The sequence below is a fragment of the Palaemon carinicauda genome, chromosome 9, assembly GCF_036898095.1.
Source record: "Palaemon carinicauda isolate YSFRI2023 chromosome 9, ASM3689809v2, whole genome shotgun sequence".
In the NCBI taxonomy this organism is placed as follows: Eukaryota; Metazoa; Arthropoda; class Malacostraca; order Decapoda; family Palaemonidae; genus Palaemon; species Palaemon carinicauda.
Genome location: NC_090733.1, coordinates 147,012,813 through 147,028,923, shown reverse-complemented (window position 1 = coordinate 147,028,923; position 16,111 = coordinate 147,012,813). Strand labels below are relative to the sequence as shown.

The window sequence follows — 16,111 nt, the reverse complement described above, 5'->3', positions numbered from 1 at the left end:
TCAGTATGAACATCGGCTTTTCTACAGATAAAGCCACATGTTCACTTCAGCTTGGTTTTCTTGGCCAAAAATGAACTGCCTTCTCGTCCTTGGCCTAAGTCATTTGATATACCTTGCCTGTCAGAGATCGTAGGCAACGAGCTTGAAAGAGTGCTGTGTCCAGTTAGAGCTCTGAAGTTTTATTTAGCTCGGACTAAATCCTTACGAGGTGGATCTAAGGCTTTGTGGTGCTCAGTTAAAAAGCCTTCATTGCCTATGTTAAAGAATGCTTTGTCATGTTTTATTAGATTTTTAATCCGAGAGGCTCATTCTCACTTGAGTGAAAAAGAGCGTTGCTTGTTTAAGGTTAAGACGCATGAAGTAAGAGCTATAGCAACTTCTGTGGCCTTAAAGCAAAACAGATCTCTGCGAAGTATTATGGACGCGACCGTTTGGAGAAGCAAGTCGGTATTCCCGTCATTTTACTTAAAAGATGTCCAGACTCTTTATGAGGACTGCTACACACTGGGTCCATTCGTTACAGCGAGTGCAGTAGTGGGTAAGGGTTCTACCACTGCATTCCCTTAATTCAAATTATCCTTTTAATCTGTCTCTTGAAATGTTTTTAATCTTGTTTTTGGGTTGTACGGAAGGCTAAGAAGCCTTTCGCATCCTGGTTGATTTGGCGGGTGGTCAAATGTCATTTCTTGAGAGCGCCCAGATTAGGGGTTTGATGAGGTCCTGTTGTATGGGTTGCAGCCCTTGATACTTCAGCTCCTGGGAGTCTTTCAGCATCCTAAGAGGATCGCTGGGCTTCGTGAGGAAGACAGACTAACAAGGCAGAGTAATTGTCTAAGTCAACTTCCTTACCAGGTACCTATATATATTTGGGTTTTGTTATGATATAACTGTCAAAAACTCTAAGCATGTACGCTGTAAACTTTATTAATTCTGGTCTCTACCCACCACCATGGGTGTGAATCAGCTATTATATATTCACCGGCTAAGTTAAATATTTAAAAATGATATTTTAATTATAGAATAAATTTTTGAATATACTTACCCGGTGAATATATAAATTAAAGGCCCCCCCTTCCTCCCCGATAGAGACCCAGCGGGATGAGAAGAATTGGAGCTGTTTACATGTATATGCGGTATCTGGCCGATAGTTGGCGCTGGTGGGCACACCCGCAACCTTCATAGCGATCGCTCGCGAGTTTTTGTGTTTTTTCTGTCGAGCCGCCGGAGACGTCAGCTATTATATATTCACCGGTTAAGTATATTAAAAAATTTATTTTATAATTAAAATATCATGTTTCTCAAAAAATTATAAAAAATATAAAAAAAAAAATGTTAATAACAGTATTTTGCAAGGACGTACTGGTACGTCCATGGGGATAAAGGGATGAGTTTTGTGAAACGTACCTGTACGTCCTTTTGGGGGTAAAAGGGTTAAAATGTGATAATAGGTTACCTGATTTTACAGTTATATTTATTATTGTGCTATGTCAGTGTGTAATTTAAATATTTCTTTTTTTTTTCATCAGTAGACAACGTGTGTATTGAAAAGACAGCCGTTTTAAGGAATATTGTAGCTTGCCTTCCTGCGTGGTGGCGTTTTGCACAGTGCCTCAGACGTTACAGAGATACAAAAGAAATGTTTCCTCATCTTGTCAATGCTTTCAAGTATTCAACCACATTCTTTGTGGTAACATTTTCCTCCTTAACCACTTTATATAAAGGTAAGAGAAGTTATTTTAATGTTGAATATGCATTACAATTTATTAGTAATTCATTCCATAATAGTAACTTAATTTTAATGTTGATTATTTTTAGTTTATTATTAATTCATCCCATGTAATAAAATCTTTAAATAACTATAGAAGATTTGCCTTTCATTTCCGGTAAACAAAATGAAAGATGGTATATTTGCTAAAAACAAACATTTTGTAAGTAAAATAGGCTTTATAGAGTAATTATTGTACTGATACTGGATTAAAACTAATTTCTGAAAGTAAAAGTACCACATCTTTGCAGGACAATATGAGGATAGTATCAATAATCCTTTCTTCTACATGCTGGTCTTCTCAATGTTGTTCAGCTCATGTTTTGTCTACTGGTGGGATACAGTCATGGATTTTGGTGTCTTCGACAAGAATGCTGGAGAATTCAAATTCCTAAGAGAGGAGTTAGTTTATTCCTCTCCCGTAAGTGTTCCATAATACATTTAAGTTATTGAATATAATTTAATATTATAATGATGTGTTTTTATATGTATAGTTATAAATTTAGAAAGGTATATATAATTTTAGTCTCACAATGAAAATTATACAATATTTAAATAGTGTAAAGGTGATTTTTGAAAACTTAAGGGACTTTTGAATGGTTATTCCATTGTCAAAGTTATTTTTTTTTAAAGCCAAACCAGTTTTTTTCTGTTCTAAGTTTTTAATACATTTCTTTGCAAGCAAAAACCTTGTGTAGACATTAGGAATGATTGAAAAATAGTGGCATAAATGAGGTAATGCAAACCAGAGGCACATGATTCTAACCACAGAAGAAAGAAGATCAGTTGACCATAGTAGTGTTGTTCTAGTGTAGGTGATGAAATCATTCTGTAAAGTGTTTTTACTGATAATGCTTGGGAGGAGGGAGGGCCTTTCGGTTGAAAGAAGATTATATGGTTTAGTGCTGATAAAGGGCGCACAACGAAAAAACAACGTAAGTAGGAATACCCTGTGAACAAAGGAATGAGTCATCAGAGACAAACGGGTGGCACCATAGGGGGAGGTGATATGTAACGGCTCCTCTCTTATCCTTCCCCCTAGTTGACTAGACTGGGTAAAGTCCGTTGGGGGTGCATATATCTATGGTTATCTACGGATATGTCCCTGGTTATACACGATATCTTCAGATAGTCGATCCGGGGGTTAGAACCCTGTGATACCTGACGGTAATTCTCTGGTAATATCACTCGCAGAAATATTATACAGTAGGAAGCTGCCGAAGGGACCTTCCATCAGGACGACATGGCTCGAGCCCCAAAATAGATTTTTCCTACGTCAAAATCTGTTAATTGATGTGATGGCTCTTCCTAGGAGGTATCTTTCTGCTACTGTTCCTGCTGTACCAACAATGATAGCTCTTGTTGCCACTTCATTTCTTGCTATACTGATTTCTGGATCTTACCAGTGTTGTTAATGTACCACAAGTACAATCATCAGTGCTTCATACCTTTATTTCTATTCTATGAAACTCTTCCAGTAATTGTGCTGCTGACTGAAACTGTTGTTATCCCTTCTTCTGCAGTTTCTATTACTGCAATACTAATTGCTCTGGTGTTGCTGCTTCCACCATGGCTTCTACCATCTGCATTGATGGCTACTATAAGAAACATTTTCTCTGCTGCTGTACACCAGACTTTTCCTACCGTACTGTTGTTGTTGCTTTCCTTATTGTACTGTTGATTTTTTTCAGGAGGCATGTACAGTACTTCTTTTATATAAAAAAAAAACTACAACAGTAATACCTTGAGGTAAGAGTTTAATCCATTTTGGGACCGAGCTCGTATTTCAATTTTTTCGTATTTCAGATGAGTTTTTTCCATATAAAATGACTAAAAACAAATTAATCCGTTCCCACCCTCTTAAAAAAACCCTAAAAACAGTATATTACAGAGGAAAAACATGTTTTTATGAATAGTACTTACCTGGAAGTTATATATATATAGCTGAGTCTCCGACTGCGGCAGAATTTAATCGAAAATCCCGGCAACCGCCTTGTGGTGGTTGTGTGGTTAGATGGTTAACAACCCTTACAGGGTGGTACTTGGAATCATTCCCGTTTTCTGTTCCTCAGATTATCTCTGCCGGCCGGATCGACAACATCGTTGGTCCGCCATTTAGAGGTTTTTCGGATCGCTTTTCCTTCATCACTTTTTTGGACTTCGTTTTTGGTGAAGTACACTGTGTTGGGAATTGGCAATCGTGTTTGTTTTTTGTTTTTTGTCTTTTTTCCTTACTTATCATGAGTGAAAAAATTCATTTTCGTATTTGTGCGAATGATATTTGCAAGGTGAGGTTGCCGAAAGTGTCGGTTGACCCTCACTCTATCTGTATGGGTTGTAGGGGGTTTGAATGTGCTCTAGATAATAGGTGCAAGGAATGCGAGGTTTTAAGTGATGATAATTGGTTAGCTATGAAGCGCTATGTGCGCAAACTTGAGGTTGATAGAGTTAGAAGAGCTAAATCAAAGTCAAAGTCTGCTAGTGAGCCTAGCTTAGATTTATCTATTGACCCTTTGCTTGTAACCTCTTTGGAAGTTATTCCTTCCCCGAATGTAGTAACTCCTGCCCCTTCTACAGGATCTGTGTCTACGGATGACCCTGGGTATGCTAAATTAGCTGCTGAATTAGAGGCCATTAAAGCACAATTGGAGGTCTTTAAAAGGTAAGGGTGTAAGTGAAATTAGTGCTTGTGAAAGTGCAGTGGAGGTGGCGACTGATCGAATCTGTCATACCCCTAGGTCTAGACCTCTACCAAGCTCCGAGGACCAAGGGAGAAGGTACGTCGAAAGCCGTAAGGGGGTGAGAGGTGCTTATCCTCGGTTAGTCGTCGCCTCAAGACAGTCCTGTTGCGATCTCCCAGGCTGCTCTTGACCGCCGTAGAAAAGGCGTGTCGGATACGTTTTTGTCTTCGCCTGATCGTTCTCCCAGACGTAATTGGCGTTACGAATCAAGACCAATGAAGAGAGGGTGGAACCGGGATGTGCAGTCTGGCTCTCCCTCTCCCGGTTCGAGTAGCCGAGATCCTGATCCTTCGGAAGACGATTTCGATGTTGTTCCTGTTAAGAGGGCGAAACAGAGAGTCCTTAGCCCAGTTAATCCTGCTAAACTCCCTACTTCTTCTGCCAGCGCTCCCAGTCAAGCCATACGACAACTGCCGTCTTCGGCACCGCGAGAGCCAGCGGAGGTTGCTAAAGCTTTCATGGTTGTTATGCAGGAACAACTTTCATCGTTAGTTCAAGCTTTCAGCCACCCTTCTCAGTCTGTCAGACGTAAGGACGTCTCTTTGCCTGTTAAGAGATCTTCTTCTAAGAGAGATCTTAGTATCTCTCCCAAGAAACCTCTGCGCACTTCGTCGGCCGTATGACAACGCACACCCTCTTCATCGGCACGCTGCCAGGAATTTCCTTCCTCCCTCTCCCGGCGCCAGGACGATACTGCCTCTCGTTCTCGGCGCCGTGACGATTCCGTTTCTCTTTCGAAACGCCAGGACGTTAGTGCCTCGTTTCTTAGGAAACAGGATGAATGCAGTCTGCATTTTCAAGGCGAAGGCAGCCTGCATCTTCAGGACGATTCCGTTTCTCGTCATCGTGATGATACTGCTTCTCGTCATCGTGACGATACCGCTTCTCGTCATCGTGACGATACCGCTTCTCGTCATCGTGACGATACCGCTTCTCGCCGACTGGATGTTAGCGGCGCTCGGCGCCAGGATTCAAACAGCTCTCAGTGCCAGACTGCTGGCAGCCCAACTCTTCAGGATGTTATCCTTGAGCAGGACCTCGAAGATATTTTGGAAGAGGAAGAAAAACCTGCCGACTCTTCTAGTGATTATAAGGTTCTTTCTTGCTCTCTTTTGGAACTTTATGCGGAGGAATTTCAACCTTCGGCCCCTGTTATTCTTAGTAGCTTTCCAGGAAGAAGCTACTAAGTCTTCGGCCTTCATCAAAATGAAACTTTCAATTTTGGCCAGGAAAGCTCTCGCTAAGGTGGATGATTGCAATGATGAAGGAACGGAGACAAGCTGTCAAGACCACCTTTTCTTTTCCACCGTCTCGGCTCGCTTCCAAGGCCGGTATGTGGTATGAGACAGGGGAACCTTTGGGGTTAGGAGTGCCTGCCTCCTCCCAAGGTGACTTCTCGGCTCTTGTGGACTCGGCAAGAAGGCATGCTTTAAACTCTGCCAAGGTGATGTGGTCCATGTCGGAGCTTGATCACCTCGTCAAGGTGATTTTCAGGGTTTTCGAGGTTTTCAGCTTCCTGGACTGGTCTCTCGGGACTCTGGCAAGGAAGTCTGAACTCCTGGAGGACACGAAGGACCTGACGAGTATCATGTCCTGCATGGACAAAGCTCTAAGGGATGGAACGAATGAATTGGCTTCCGTTTTCTCAGCAGGGGTCTTAAAGAAGAGGGCCCTTTTGTACTCCTTCACCTCTAGATCTGTGACTGTTGCCCAGAAGTCGGAGCTGCTTTACGCCCCTTTTTCACGTCATCTTTTTCCTGAAGCTCTGGTCAGAGATATCTCCCTTTCTCTGGCTCAGAAGGCTACTCAGGACCTTTTGTCTCGGTTGGCTAGGAAGACCTTACCTGTTGCTCCTGCTCCTCTGAAGAAGGAAGAGAAGAAGTTTCAACAGCCCTTTCGGGGCAGGATCTCCTCGAGAGCGGATTTTAGGGGGAGAAGAGAAGAGTCAGGGCCAAGGACCAGCAGGGGTGCGTTTAGGCCCCGGTCCAAAAAATGAGATGGAAGTCCTCCAGACACCAGTAGGGGCAAGACTGTCTCGTTTTTGGCAGTCTTGGAAAAGGAGAGGGGTGAACACCTGGTCCCTCTCAGTCGTCAAGGAAGGTTACAAGATCCCCTTTTTAAAGAAACCACCTCTCTCAGACACTCCCCTAGCCTTGGTGGCTCAGTACACCGATGCGGGGAAACGAGAGGCTCTTCTGGAGCTAGTCAAGCAGATGTTGGTCAAGGGAGCAATAGAGCCGGTTCAAGACCTCGCCTCCGCAGGCTTTTACAATCGCCTGTTTCTGGTTCCCAAGAACTCGGGTGGATGGAGACCAGTCCTAGATGTCAGCTCTCTGAACGCCTTTGTGGAGAAAACAAAGTTCTCCAGGGAGACGACTCAGTCAGTGCTGGCTGCAGTTCGTCCAGGCGACTGGATGGTATCTCTCGACCTGCAGGACGCTTATTTTCACGTCCCCATTCATCCGTCTTCAAGGAGATATCTGAGGTTTGTGTTCCAGGGCAAGTGCTTCCAATTCAGGGCACTTTGCTTCAGTCTCAGCACAGCTCCCCAAGTTTTCACCAGACTAATGGCGAATGTGGCAGGCTGGTTACACCAGGAGGGGATAGGGGTCTCCTTCTATCTAGACGACTGGCTGATCTGGTCACAGTCGAAAGAGAAATGTCTGGAGGACCTAATGAAGACTCATACGATGACTCAGGACCTGGGACTCATCGTCAACTGGGGGAAGTCTCAGATCGAGCCGAATCAGACTATTCTCTATTTTGGGATAGTTCTGAATTCAGTTCTTTTTCAGGCTTCTCCCTCCCAGGAGAGGCAGACCAGGTGCCTGGACAAAGTCAAAGACTTTTTGAAGAAGCAGGAATGCTCAGCGAAGGAGTGGATGATTCTGCTGGGAACTCTATCCTCCCTGGAGCAGTTTGTCCCGTTAGGGAGACTGCACCTAAGGCCTCTGCAACACTTCCTCGCAAAGGTTTGGAACAGAAAAATCCAGGAGGACACTTTTTCTTTTCCCATTCCGTCAAAGATCAAGGATCTTTTGATGTGGTGGCTGGACCCAGGTCTGTTGGGAAAAGGGATCTCCTTGTTCAAGAAGAACCCCGACCTAGTGTTATTCTCAGACGCGTCCGAGTCAGGCTGGGGAGCAACACTAGGGAACAAAGAAGTGTCAGGTATTTGGGAAGGGAGTCAGATCAGTTGTTAGGGCTCAAGGCCTTCAAAACCTCGGTGTCAGGAAAGACTGTGGAGATCAATTCCGACAACACCACAGCTCTCGCGTACATAAGGAAGCAAGGGGGAACTCACTCCCTCTCTCTGTTCTCAACTGCGAGAGAGCTTCTCCTTTGGGCGAATGAGAACGAGACCCAGCTGTTGACAAGGTTTGTTCAAGGGCAGACATGCTCAGCAGGAGGGACAAGTCCTTCCCACAGAGTGGACTCTCAACCCGCATGTCTGTCGGAGCCTCTGGAAGTTGTGGGGCAGACCTGTAATAGACCTTTTCGCCTCCGGTCTAAACAAGAGGATCCCCAACTACTGCTCCCTAGTCCCGGACGAGGAAGCTGTTGCAGTGGGCGCCTTCTTAATGGATTGGATGGGGCTGGACATGTATGCCTTTCCCCCATTCAAGATCATCAATCTGGTTGTCAGGAAATTCGCTCTCCTCGCTTCGAGACGAATGATCCTAGTGGCTCCATTCTGGCCTGCGAGGGAATGGTTCACCTTAGTGGTAGGGTTGCTGATGGACTTTCCAAGAAGACTCCCGGCAAGTCCAGATCTTCTCAGACAACCCCACTTCGAGAGATTTCAATAAAACCCCCTGGCTCTCAATCTGACTGCCTTCAGACTGTCGAGAAGCTCGTTAGATCTCGAGGCTTTTCGGCACAAGCGGCGAAAGCTATTGCCAGAGCAAGGAGGATCTCTTCACAAAGAGTCTACCAGTCAAAGTGGGAGACCTTTAGAGCTTGGTGCAGGAGGCGCAAGGTTTCCTCGTCCTCTACCTCTCTAAGCCAGATTGCAGACTTTCTTTTGTACCTCAGGCAGGATGCTAAGCTGGCTGTATCTACCATTAAAGGATACAGGAGCATGCTCTCAACCATCTTTAGGCATAGAGGCTTAGAGTTATCTCAGAATAAGGACTTGCAGGACCTCATTAGGTCTTTTGAGACAACGAAGCAGGTGCACTTAAGACCCCCTTCTTGGAACCTGGATGTGGTGCTTGAGTTTTTGTGCTCCAGGAAGTTTGAGCCTATCTCGCAAGCCTCTCTGCGAGATGTGACTAAGAAAACCCTTTTCCTTTTGACTCTAGCGACTTCCAGGAGGATCAGCGAGGTCCAGGCAATCAAGAAGCGTGTAGGCTTCACCCTAAATGGAGCAGTCTGTGCCTTGAGGTTCGACTTTCTCGCCAAGAATGAGAACCCTTCGAAACCCTGGCCCAGGACTTTTGAAGTCCCTAACCTCACGAATCTAGTGGGTCAGGAACAGGAAAGCCTCCTCTGCCCAGTTAGGGTTCTCAAGGCTTATTTGGCCCACACTAAGAATGTGAGGGGTGCTTCCAACTCCTTATGGTGTTTGGTGAAGGATCCTCAAAAACCCCTGTCAAAGAATGCTTTGTCCTTTTTCCTGAGGGAAACTATTAGGGAAGCCCACCTCTTTTGTGAGGAAGAAAACTTCGCCCTGTTAAAAGTACGGGCTCACGAAGTAAGGGCCATTGCTGCTTCACTGGCATACCGGAAAAATATGTCAGTTAGGCAGATCATGTACGCAACGTTCTGGAGGAGCAACTCTGTCTTCGCTTCTCATTACCTCAGAGAGGTAAGAGTGGACTATGACAAGTGTTATACCTTGGGCCCATACGTAGCTGCGGCTTCTGTATTAGGCAAAGGAGTTACTACCCCCACTCAACCTTAGTTTATGTACTTGTATATGGGTTTGTGTTTTTTATGGTTGTCTGAGGTCCTCGTCTTGTGGTACGGTTCCCTCAGTCCAGATAGATAGTTTATATCTATTTCTGCAAGGTTAGGTGGTTATCTTTAGTAAGGTTGCAGGTTTTTATTATATGGGAAGGTAGTTTCTGAAGTCTAGTCAAGTTGTTGGTCCTACCCCTTTGGCAGACTCGATTGAGTTGTTTGCAGCGTAGCAGGTCTAACCCTGGCTGAACACTCCTAAGGGAAAGCGACTCTAGAGGCAGTTACCTTTGAAGTCAGCTACCTTAGCAGGTAAGGAATCAAGGTGTTTGTTCTCCTACAACTCTTTTGTTGTTTCCCCAACTATATTTTTCTGTCTGTTTCCCTCCTCCAAATGTGTGAATCAGCTATATATATATATAACTGCCAGGTAAGTACTATTCATAAAAATGGAGTTTTTATGATAAAACAAAGTTTTATGAATACTTACCTGGCAGTTATATATATATTTTAAAGCCCACCCACCTCCCCTCAGGAGACAGGTTGGGCAAAGATAATCTGAGGAACAGAAAACGGGAATGATTCCAAGTACCACCCTGTAAGGGTCGTTAACCATCTAACCACACAACCACCACAAGGCGGTTGCCGGGATTTCGATTAAATTCTGCCGCAGTCAGAGACTTCCCTATATATATATAGCTGCCAGGTAAGTATTCATAAAACTTTGTTTTATCATAAAAACTCCATTTTTAATGGTTGTAATCAACATCCTACACTAACAAAATAACAAATAGCTATGAACTGGTTATGAAATGTAACATTATTATGGAGTTCTTACCTTCGAGACAGACGGTAGCGGCCAACGGCGGTGTGTGCGGAGGATGAGGAGGGAGAGAGGATGGGGAGGAGAGAGACTTGACTGCAACACGTTTGGTACGCAACATAACGTTAACTTTAAATTCAACTTTAAATTTAACTTAAATGAAATTAGCTTACTGTACACACACTTGAAAATAAAATGTTAATCTTACGTTACACTAAACTTAATTCTACATTTTGTTTAATTTTCACTTTTTTACTTTTCTTCTTCCGGCTTGGCTCTTTTTGCCTCTTTTTCACCGGCACTTTTTAACGGCCTTTTTTAAAGGAACCTATCTAGGGGTGTTTGCTTTTGTCTCCCCTTCAAAATGTTGCGAAAATGACGCACACAAGTGTTGTCACAAGGTTAACGCACGACCACTTGCCAACTTATCCGGGTGCCTCTTTTCCATAAAATTAGAAAACTCCTGCCACTTCGCTAACATGCCTTTGATTTCTGCCGTAGAAAGGTGGCCCTTGTCTTCCACCTCCTCCTCGCTACTGAGCTCCTGCAACACCTCCGAATGTTGCATCTCTTGGAGCTCGATCAATTCCTGAGTCGTGAGCTCTTCCTGATGCTCCTCGACAAGGTTGCTCACGTCTTCCTCGTCTACCTCCAGCCCCATGGACTTCCCAAGAGACACGATTTCATCCATCATAACAGGTTCGGGGTCATTAGGGTCTGTCGTATCGAACCCTTCAAAGTCCCTCTCAGCGACGGAAGCTGGCCACAATTTCTTCCACGCTGAATTAAGAGTTCGTCTTGTGACACCTTGCCATGCATCATCAATAATTTTCAAACAATGTACGATGTTGAAATGTTCCTTCCAAAATTCCCGAAGGGTGAGATTGGTGTTGTCTGTGATATTGAAGCATTTCTTGAATAAATGATACTGTACATCAATTTCTTAGGCATGGATATAAATCTGGTTGAAGCCAGAGATTTTCCTTCTGCCAGCAGGATCCAAAGATTCAGGAAGATAGCAAAAATCTTTCTAGAAGGGGGAAATCACTTCTTGCCCACTCTTGCAGAGGCTCCTAGGACTCCTCTTCTTAATGGGGAAACTAGTCCCCGTTGGGAAAATGCGTCTTCGCTCAGTGCAGTGGGCTGAGAAGACCCAGTGGTCTCAGACATCCAATCACATTGTAACCCTACTGTCGGTGGCCCATGAGGTTGTGACAAGCCTCCATTGGTGACAGAGAGGAAAACCTGTTAGTGGGAATCCCCATCCCCCTTTAGGTTCCTCCCCTCACAATATCTTCTATTCTTTTATGCTTCTTGCCAATGGTGGGGCTATTACCTAGGAAGGGAACAAATCTGAGGCCTATTGGCAGAAAAGGACAAGACTTTTCATAGCAATTTCTTGGAAATGAAAGTGACGCAACTAGTGGTACTTCAATTTGCAGAATCTCAGAGGTCACTGATTGGTGCTGATGAGCGACAACTCCACAGTAGTGATCTACATCTCCAAACAAGGAGGTGCTGCCTCTCTCTTGCTTTGCCAGCTCACAGTAGAGATACACAGGTGGGGTTAGACCAATGCAATCTCCTTCTCGACGAGGTTTATCCATGGGAAGAGGAACATCATTGCGGACCGTCTAAGTCAAGCAAGGACGACGTTGGTTCCAAATGGTCTTTGCTTCCTCTAGTGGCTAAGAGACTTGATTTTGTGGGGTTCCCCATCTCTGGACATGTTTGTCACTCACCTGAACCACCAACTCCTATTGTATTGCTCACCAGTCCCAGATCAAGCTGCAGTAATGGAAGATGCCTCCCAGGACACATGGGATCAGCTAGACTTTTATGCGTTCCCACCGTTCATTCTGATTTGTCAGATCATTAACAGAGTCCAAACATTGTAAGGAGTCAGAGTAATGTTATTAGCCCCAAAATGGCCAAGAGCAGAGTGGTATCCAGACCTGCTGGAACTTCTCAAAGAAGTTCCAAGAGAACTTCCAGAATGGCCAAACCTGCTACATCAACCACACAAGAAAGTTCCACGAAGCAGTACATACATTGCCTGTCGCTTCACGGCTGGAGACTATTCAACATCTCCGTAAGAGAGGTTTTTTGGGAGCAACTGTAAAACAACTTTATACAGTACCTCTGACAGTCATCTGCATCTGTCTACCAAGCCAAGTGGAAATTCGTCTGTAATTGGTGTCTTAAGGAGAATACTGCTTCACTAATGACCACTATTTCCCTTATTGCTGACATTTTGGTGTTCCTGAAGAATGAGAAACCCCTTTCAATTACTGCAGTAAAAGATTACCACTTGGCTTTGATTCATGACCTAAGTTTTCAAACTGAATGGACTTGTACTCTCCTCTACATGGGAACTCTCAGTTCTCATCAGGAGTTTCGAGCAGACTTGTCCTCCGCTAGAACTCAAACTCCTTTCCTGGGATGTGACAAAGGTTCTTAGGTCTTTGAAAAAAGCCCCCTATAAGCTTTTTATAAAGCCTTGGAAAGGGATCTTACCCTGAAGACTGTCTTTCTCATTGCCTTAACTTCAGCCAAGAGAGTTAGTTACATGGCCTATCTTACCTTATGTCACATTCCAGAGGGTGGAAAGAATTATCATTATCATTTGTTCCCGAATTTGTGGTCAAGACCCAAAATCCGGTAGAGAATGACATCAGATTTGACTCTTCCATGATTTTGTCTTGCAAAGAGAGGGATGGAAATGTAGTTACAGGGAACGAGAAGGAGAGGGAGACCAAAGCGAAGGTGGGTGGACTTTATCAAGGATGACCTTTTATCAAAGGGATTAACCGGTGATGAGGTGTGGGACAGAGGTAGATGGAGAACGCTGACCAGAAACATCGACCCCACATAGAAGTGGGAAAAGATGTAGACAAAGAAGAAGAAGAAGAAGAAAGAGGTAACTGGTGACCCGGAAGCCCTTTACTCTGTCCCATAAGAGCAATCCTTAAATATTTGAACAGAACATCGTACCTTAGATCCAAAATTGCTAATTTGTTTGTGAGCACAGGTCTTTCCCTAAAGAAAATGTCCAAGTACATACTTTCCTTTTGGCTAAGGGAAACGATCATGAGAGCATATAGATCCTAAGGGGAAGCATCGCCAGGGGCCCCCTAAAGCACATAATAGCCGTGGTCTTGCTGAAACCCTAGCGTTCTGCAGAAACCACGTGGTAGCCCAAGTCCTCAAAGCTAGTGTCTGGAAGAGGCAAAATACTTTTACGGACCATCCTACCTAAGAGATTGTACTCATAGGTCCTTGGGTACTTTCTCTTAGGCCTTACTGGTGCAGTTCAACAAATAGTCTAATCTAACGCTCTTACCTGACACCTATCTGTTGTCAAAGGCATCAGTTACTCTGTAAGGGTATGAAATGTGGATCAAGGCAGAGGGTGATCATAGATGGACCCGAAGCCTTCACTTGGAATTCACCATAATGCAAGTAAGAAAGCCATGTTTTTTCAGTTATATATGACTAATCCCCTACTTAATCCACTTTTGACTTTAGCTCTTGCTTATTAGTCATTGTAACTCTCAGAGAGGGAGGGTATACTGTACCTCTTAATGGTGACTTCTGCCTCATATCAGGAAGACTCCCATTCAAATGACTCGGAAATCTGTATCCGCATAGGAATAAACAAAAAAATTTTAAAACTATTTCTATTTTTTCAAGCAATACAAACCGGAGTCTTTTAACCTTTTTACCCCCAGGCTATTTGGAAATTTCCAACCCTTAACCCCCAGGGGGTTATTTTATTTCCCAGCACATTTTGCATTATATTTTTTTTAAATTGCTCTAACAGCCTTAATTTTTGTCATAGAGAGGTCAGGTTGGTCTCATTCTCTTGGAAAATGCCTGTATTTTCTCAAAAAATTATCAAAAATATGAAAAAAAAAAATTTTATAGCATTTTTTTGCGAGGACGTACCGGTATGTCCATGGGGGTAAAGGGATGGCTTTTGTGAAACGTACCAGTACGTCCTTTGGGGGTAAAAGGGTTAATCAAAAGTCCCGTATCAACCTTCCTTCAAGTTTTTAACCAGAAGAGAGGGAACGAAGCATAGCGCTGCTATGTACTGAGGTTTCCCAGCAACCTATTATGATGCAATCAAACCTCCCTTTTTCCTTTTTGATTGCCTGGTCGTAGAAAACGAGACCTAGTATTAACCCATTTAAAGACTCAGATTTGTATAGCTAGGAAAAATACAGATTGTTTTTAAAATTTGTGGTATTAAAAGGGAAATGCAGCTTTTAATCCTATAAGATAAAATTGCCCTACTAATCTTATTAGTCTCCTTTATGTTTTCACCCACTGGAAGAAAAGAAAATGTAATTAGGAAGAAAGAACATGGATGTTATCCAAAGTGGAAATAGCACATAGCGATTCTTAAGGGTTTCAAAATTGTGAATATCTTGGAACTGTTGATCATTTGGGAGAGAAATAGATGTAGTGGAATATCAAGGATCCAAAGGAATGTATGGTCATGTGCCAATGAAATTCAGTCATCTTATTTCATTTTTTTTTTTTTTTTTTACAGTGGAATGGTGTGCCTTTATGTTCATTTGCCTCACAAGTAGGCTGCTCTTGAGTACTGGGTTTGCAGTGGAAAATATTTTATTTCTATGTATGAATGCAATATTTATAATTTAGCTCAACAGTAAAGTAATTTATCAACATTTTCCTTTTTCAGTACTACTATTATTTTGGTATCATAGAAGATTTTATATTAAGATTTAGTTGGACATTTTCTCTCGTCCTCTCGGAACTGCGAATTGTCAACCCAAGCAACAGTGAAATTGTCATCTCCATTCTTGCTCCACTGGAAGTGTTCAGGTGAGTACTATAAACATTTTGAAATTATTTCATTGCAGCTCAGAGTTTTAATACTATTCTAAATTTATAATGTACAAGTGGTTGTAATCTTTGTTACTTAGTTAGAACACTGACTTTAATATGGTAATTTGCTAAAACAGGTATTAGGATTATTTAGGAGTAATTTATTTGCAGCACAGTGCTGTGAAATAATTTGGTCTTTAACTGGTTAAGTTCATGTATTTCAAGTGATTTAAAATACAAATTATCTTTAAAATTCAGTTGTACAGTTATTTCCAAAATTAGGATACAACTTAAATCAAACAAATATGAAAGATTTGCTACTTACTTGTGTTATAGAAGATCCAAGGTGAGATGGAGGGAGCCGAGTGTAGGTACGAGTAAGTGAACACAAGGTAATTGACAACATTGTTACAGCGTGCAGTAATTACATTGTCATGGGAAAAATTGTAGAATAGAAACCTTGTTTAATAAAAATACAGTGGTAATAGAAATATCTGATATCCCTTCTATGTAGGCTGTTGGATGCCTAGATTTTTAATTTGGTTCTGAAATTGCAAATTTTTGGTCGGGTAAATTTAAGGTTTTATTTTAATAAGCTATAGTGACAAAATTAAATGATCCAGAGAAATATTTTGTTTAACTATATGTTTTTCCTATATCTTATCCTTAACATATAACAAAGCTTAAAAAAAAAAAAAACTATATGATCAACATATAACGAAGTTATAAAAATACTATTTGATCAGCTAGACTTTTCTGTTGACAGACTTCTCATGTATTGATTTTAAACACATTTTCCATACCTACTTAATTCTTCTTTCAGGCGGTTTATTTGGAATTTCTTCCGTTTAGAGAATGAACACATTAATAACTGTGGTAAATTCAGAGCAGTTCGTGATATTTCTGTGATACCAATGGATGCTTCAGATCAAGCGCAGGTTAGTTAATCCTCATAAAATTCATTTCAAAATATTTTAACAAAAAGATAACACTGTTTTAAGGTTTCAAGAAAACTTTTTTTCA

At 42.4% G+C, this 16,111-nt stretch overlaps 1 protein-coding gene across 5 annotated transcripts in view; it reads left to right on the top strand.

The window, feature by feature from the left end:
- The window catches only part of LOC137647242 (solute carrier family 53 member 1-like), a 318,023-nt gene that overhangs the window by 116,162 nt on the left and 185,750 nt on the right, over window positions 1-16,111 (top strand). For 4 of the 5 annotated variants that reach the window (XR_011045545.1, XM_068380628.1, XM_068380629.1 and 1 more), the window contains exons 10-13: window positions 1,527-1,721; window positions 2,017-2,186; window positions 14,943-15,085; window positions 15,912-16,026. Coding sequence is in view for 4 of the 5 variants with exons in the window: in XM_068380628.1 (XP_068236729.1) it covers window positions 1,527-1,721; window positions 2,017-2,186; window positions 14,943-15,085; window positions 15,912-16,026 (623 nt within the window). In the remaining variant the exon portion in view is untranslated. The remainder of the gene's footprint in view (window positions 1-1,526; window positions 1,722-2,016; window positions 2,187-14,942; window positions 15,086-15,911; window positions 16,027-16,111) is intronic. The other variant, XM_068380630.1, reaches the window with a different exon arrangement.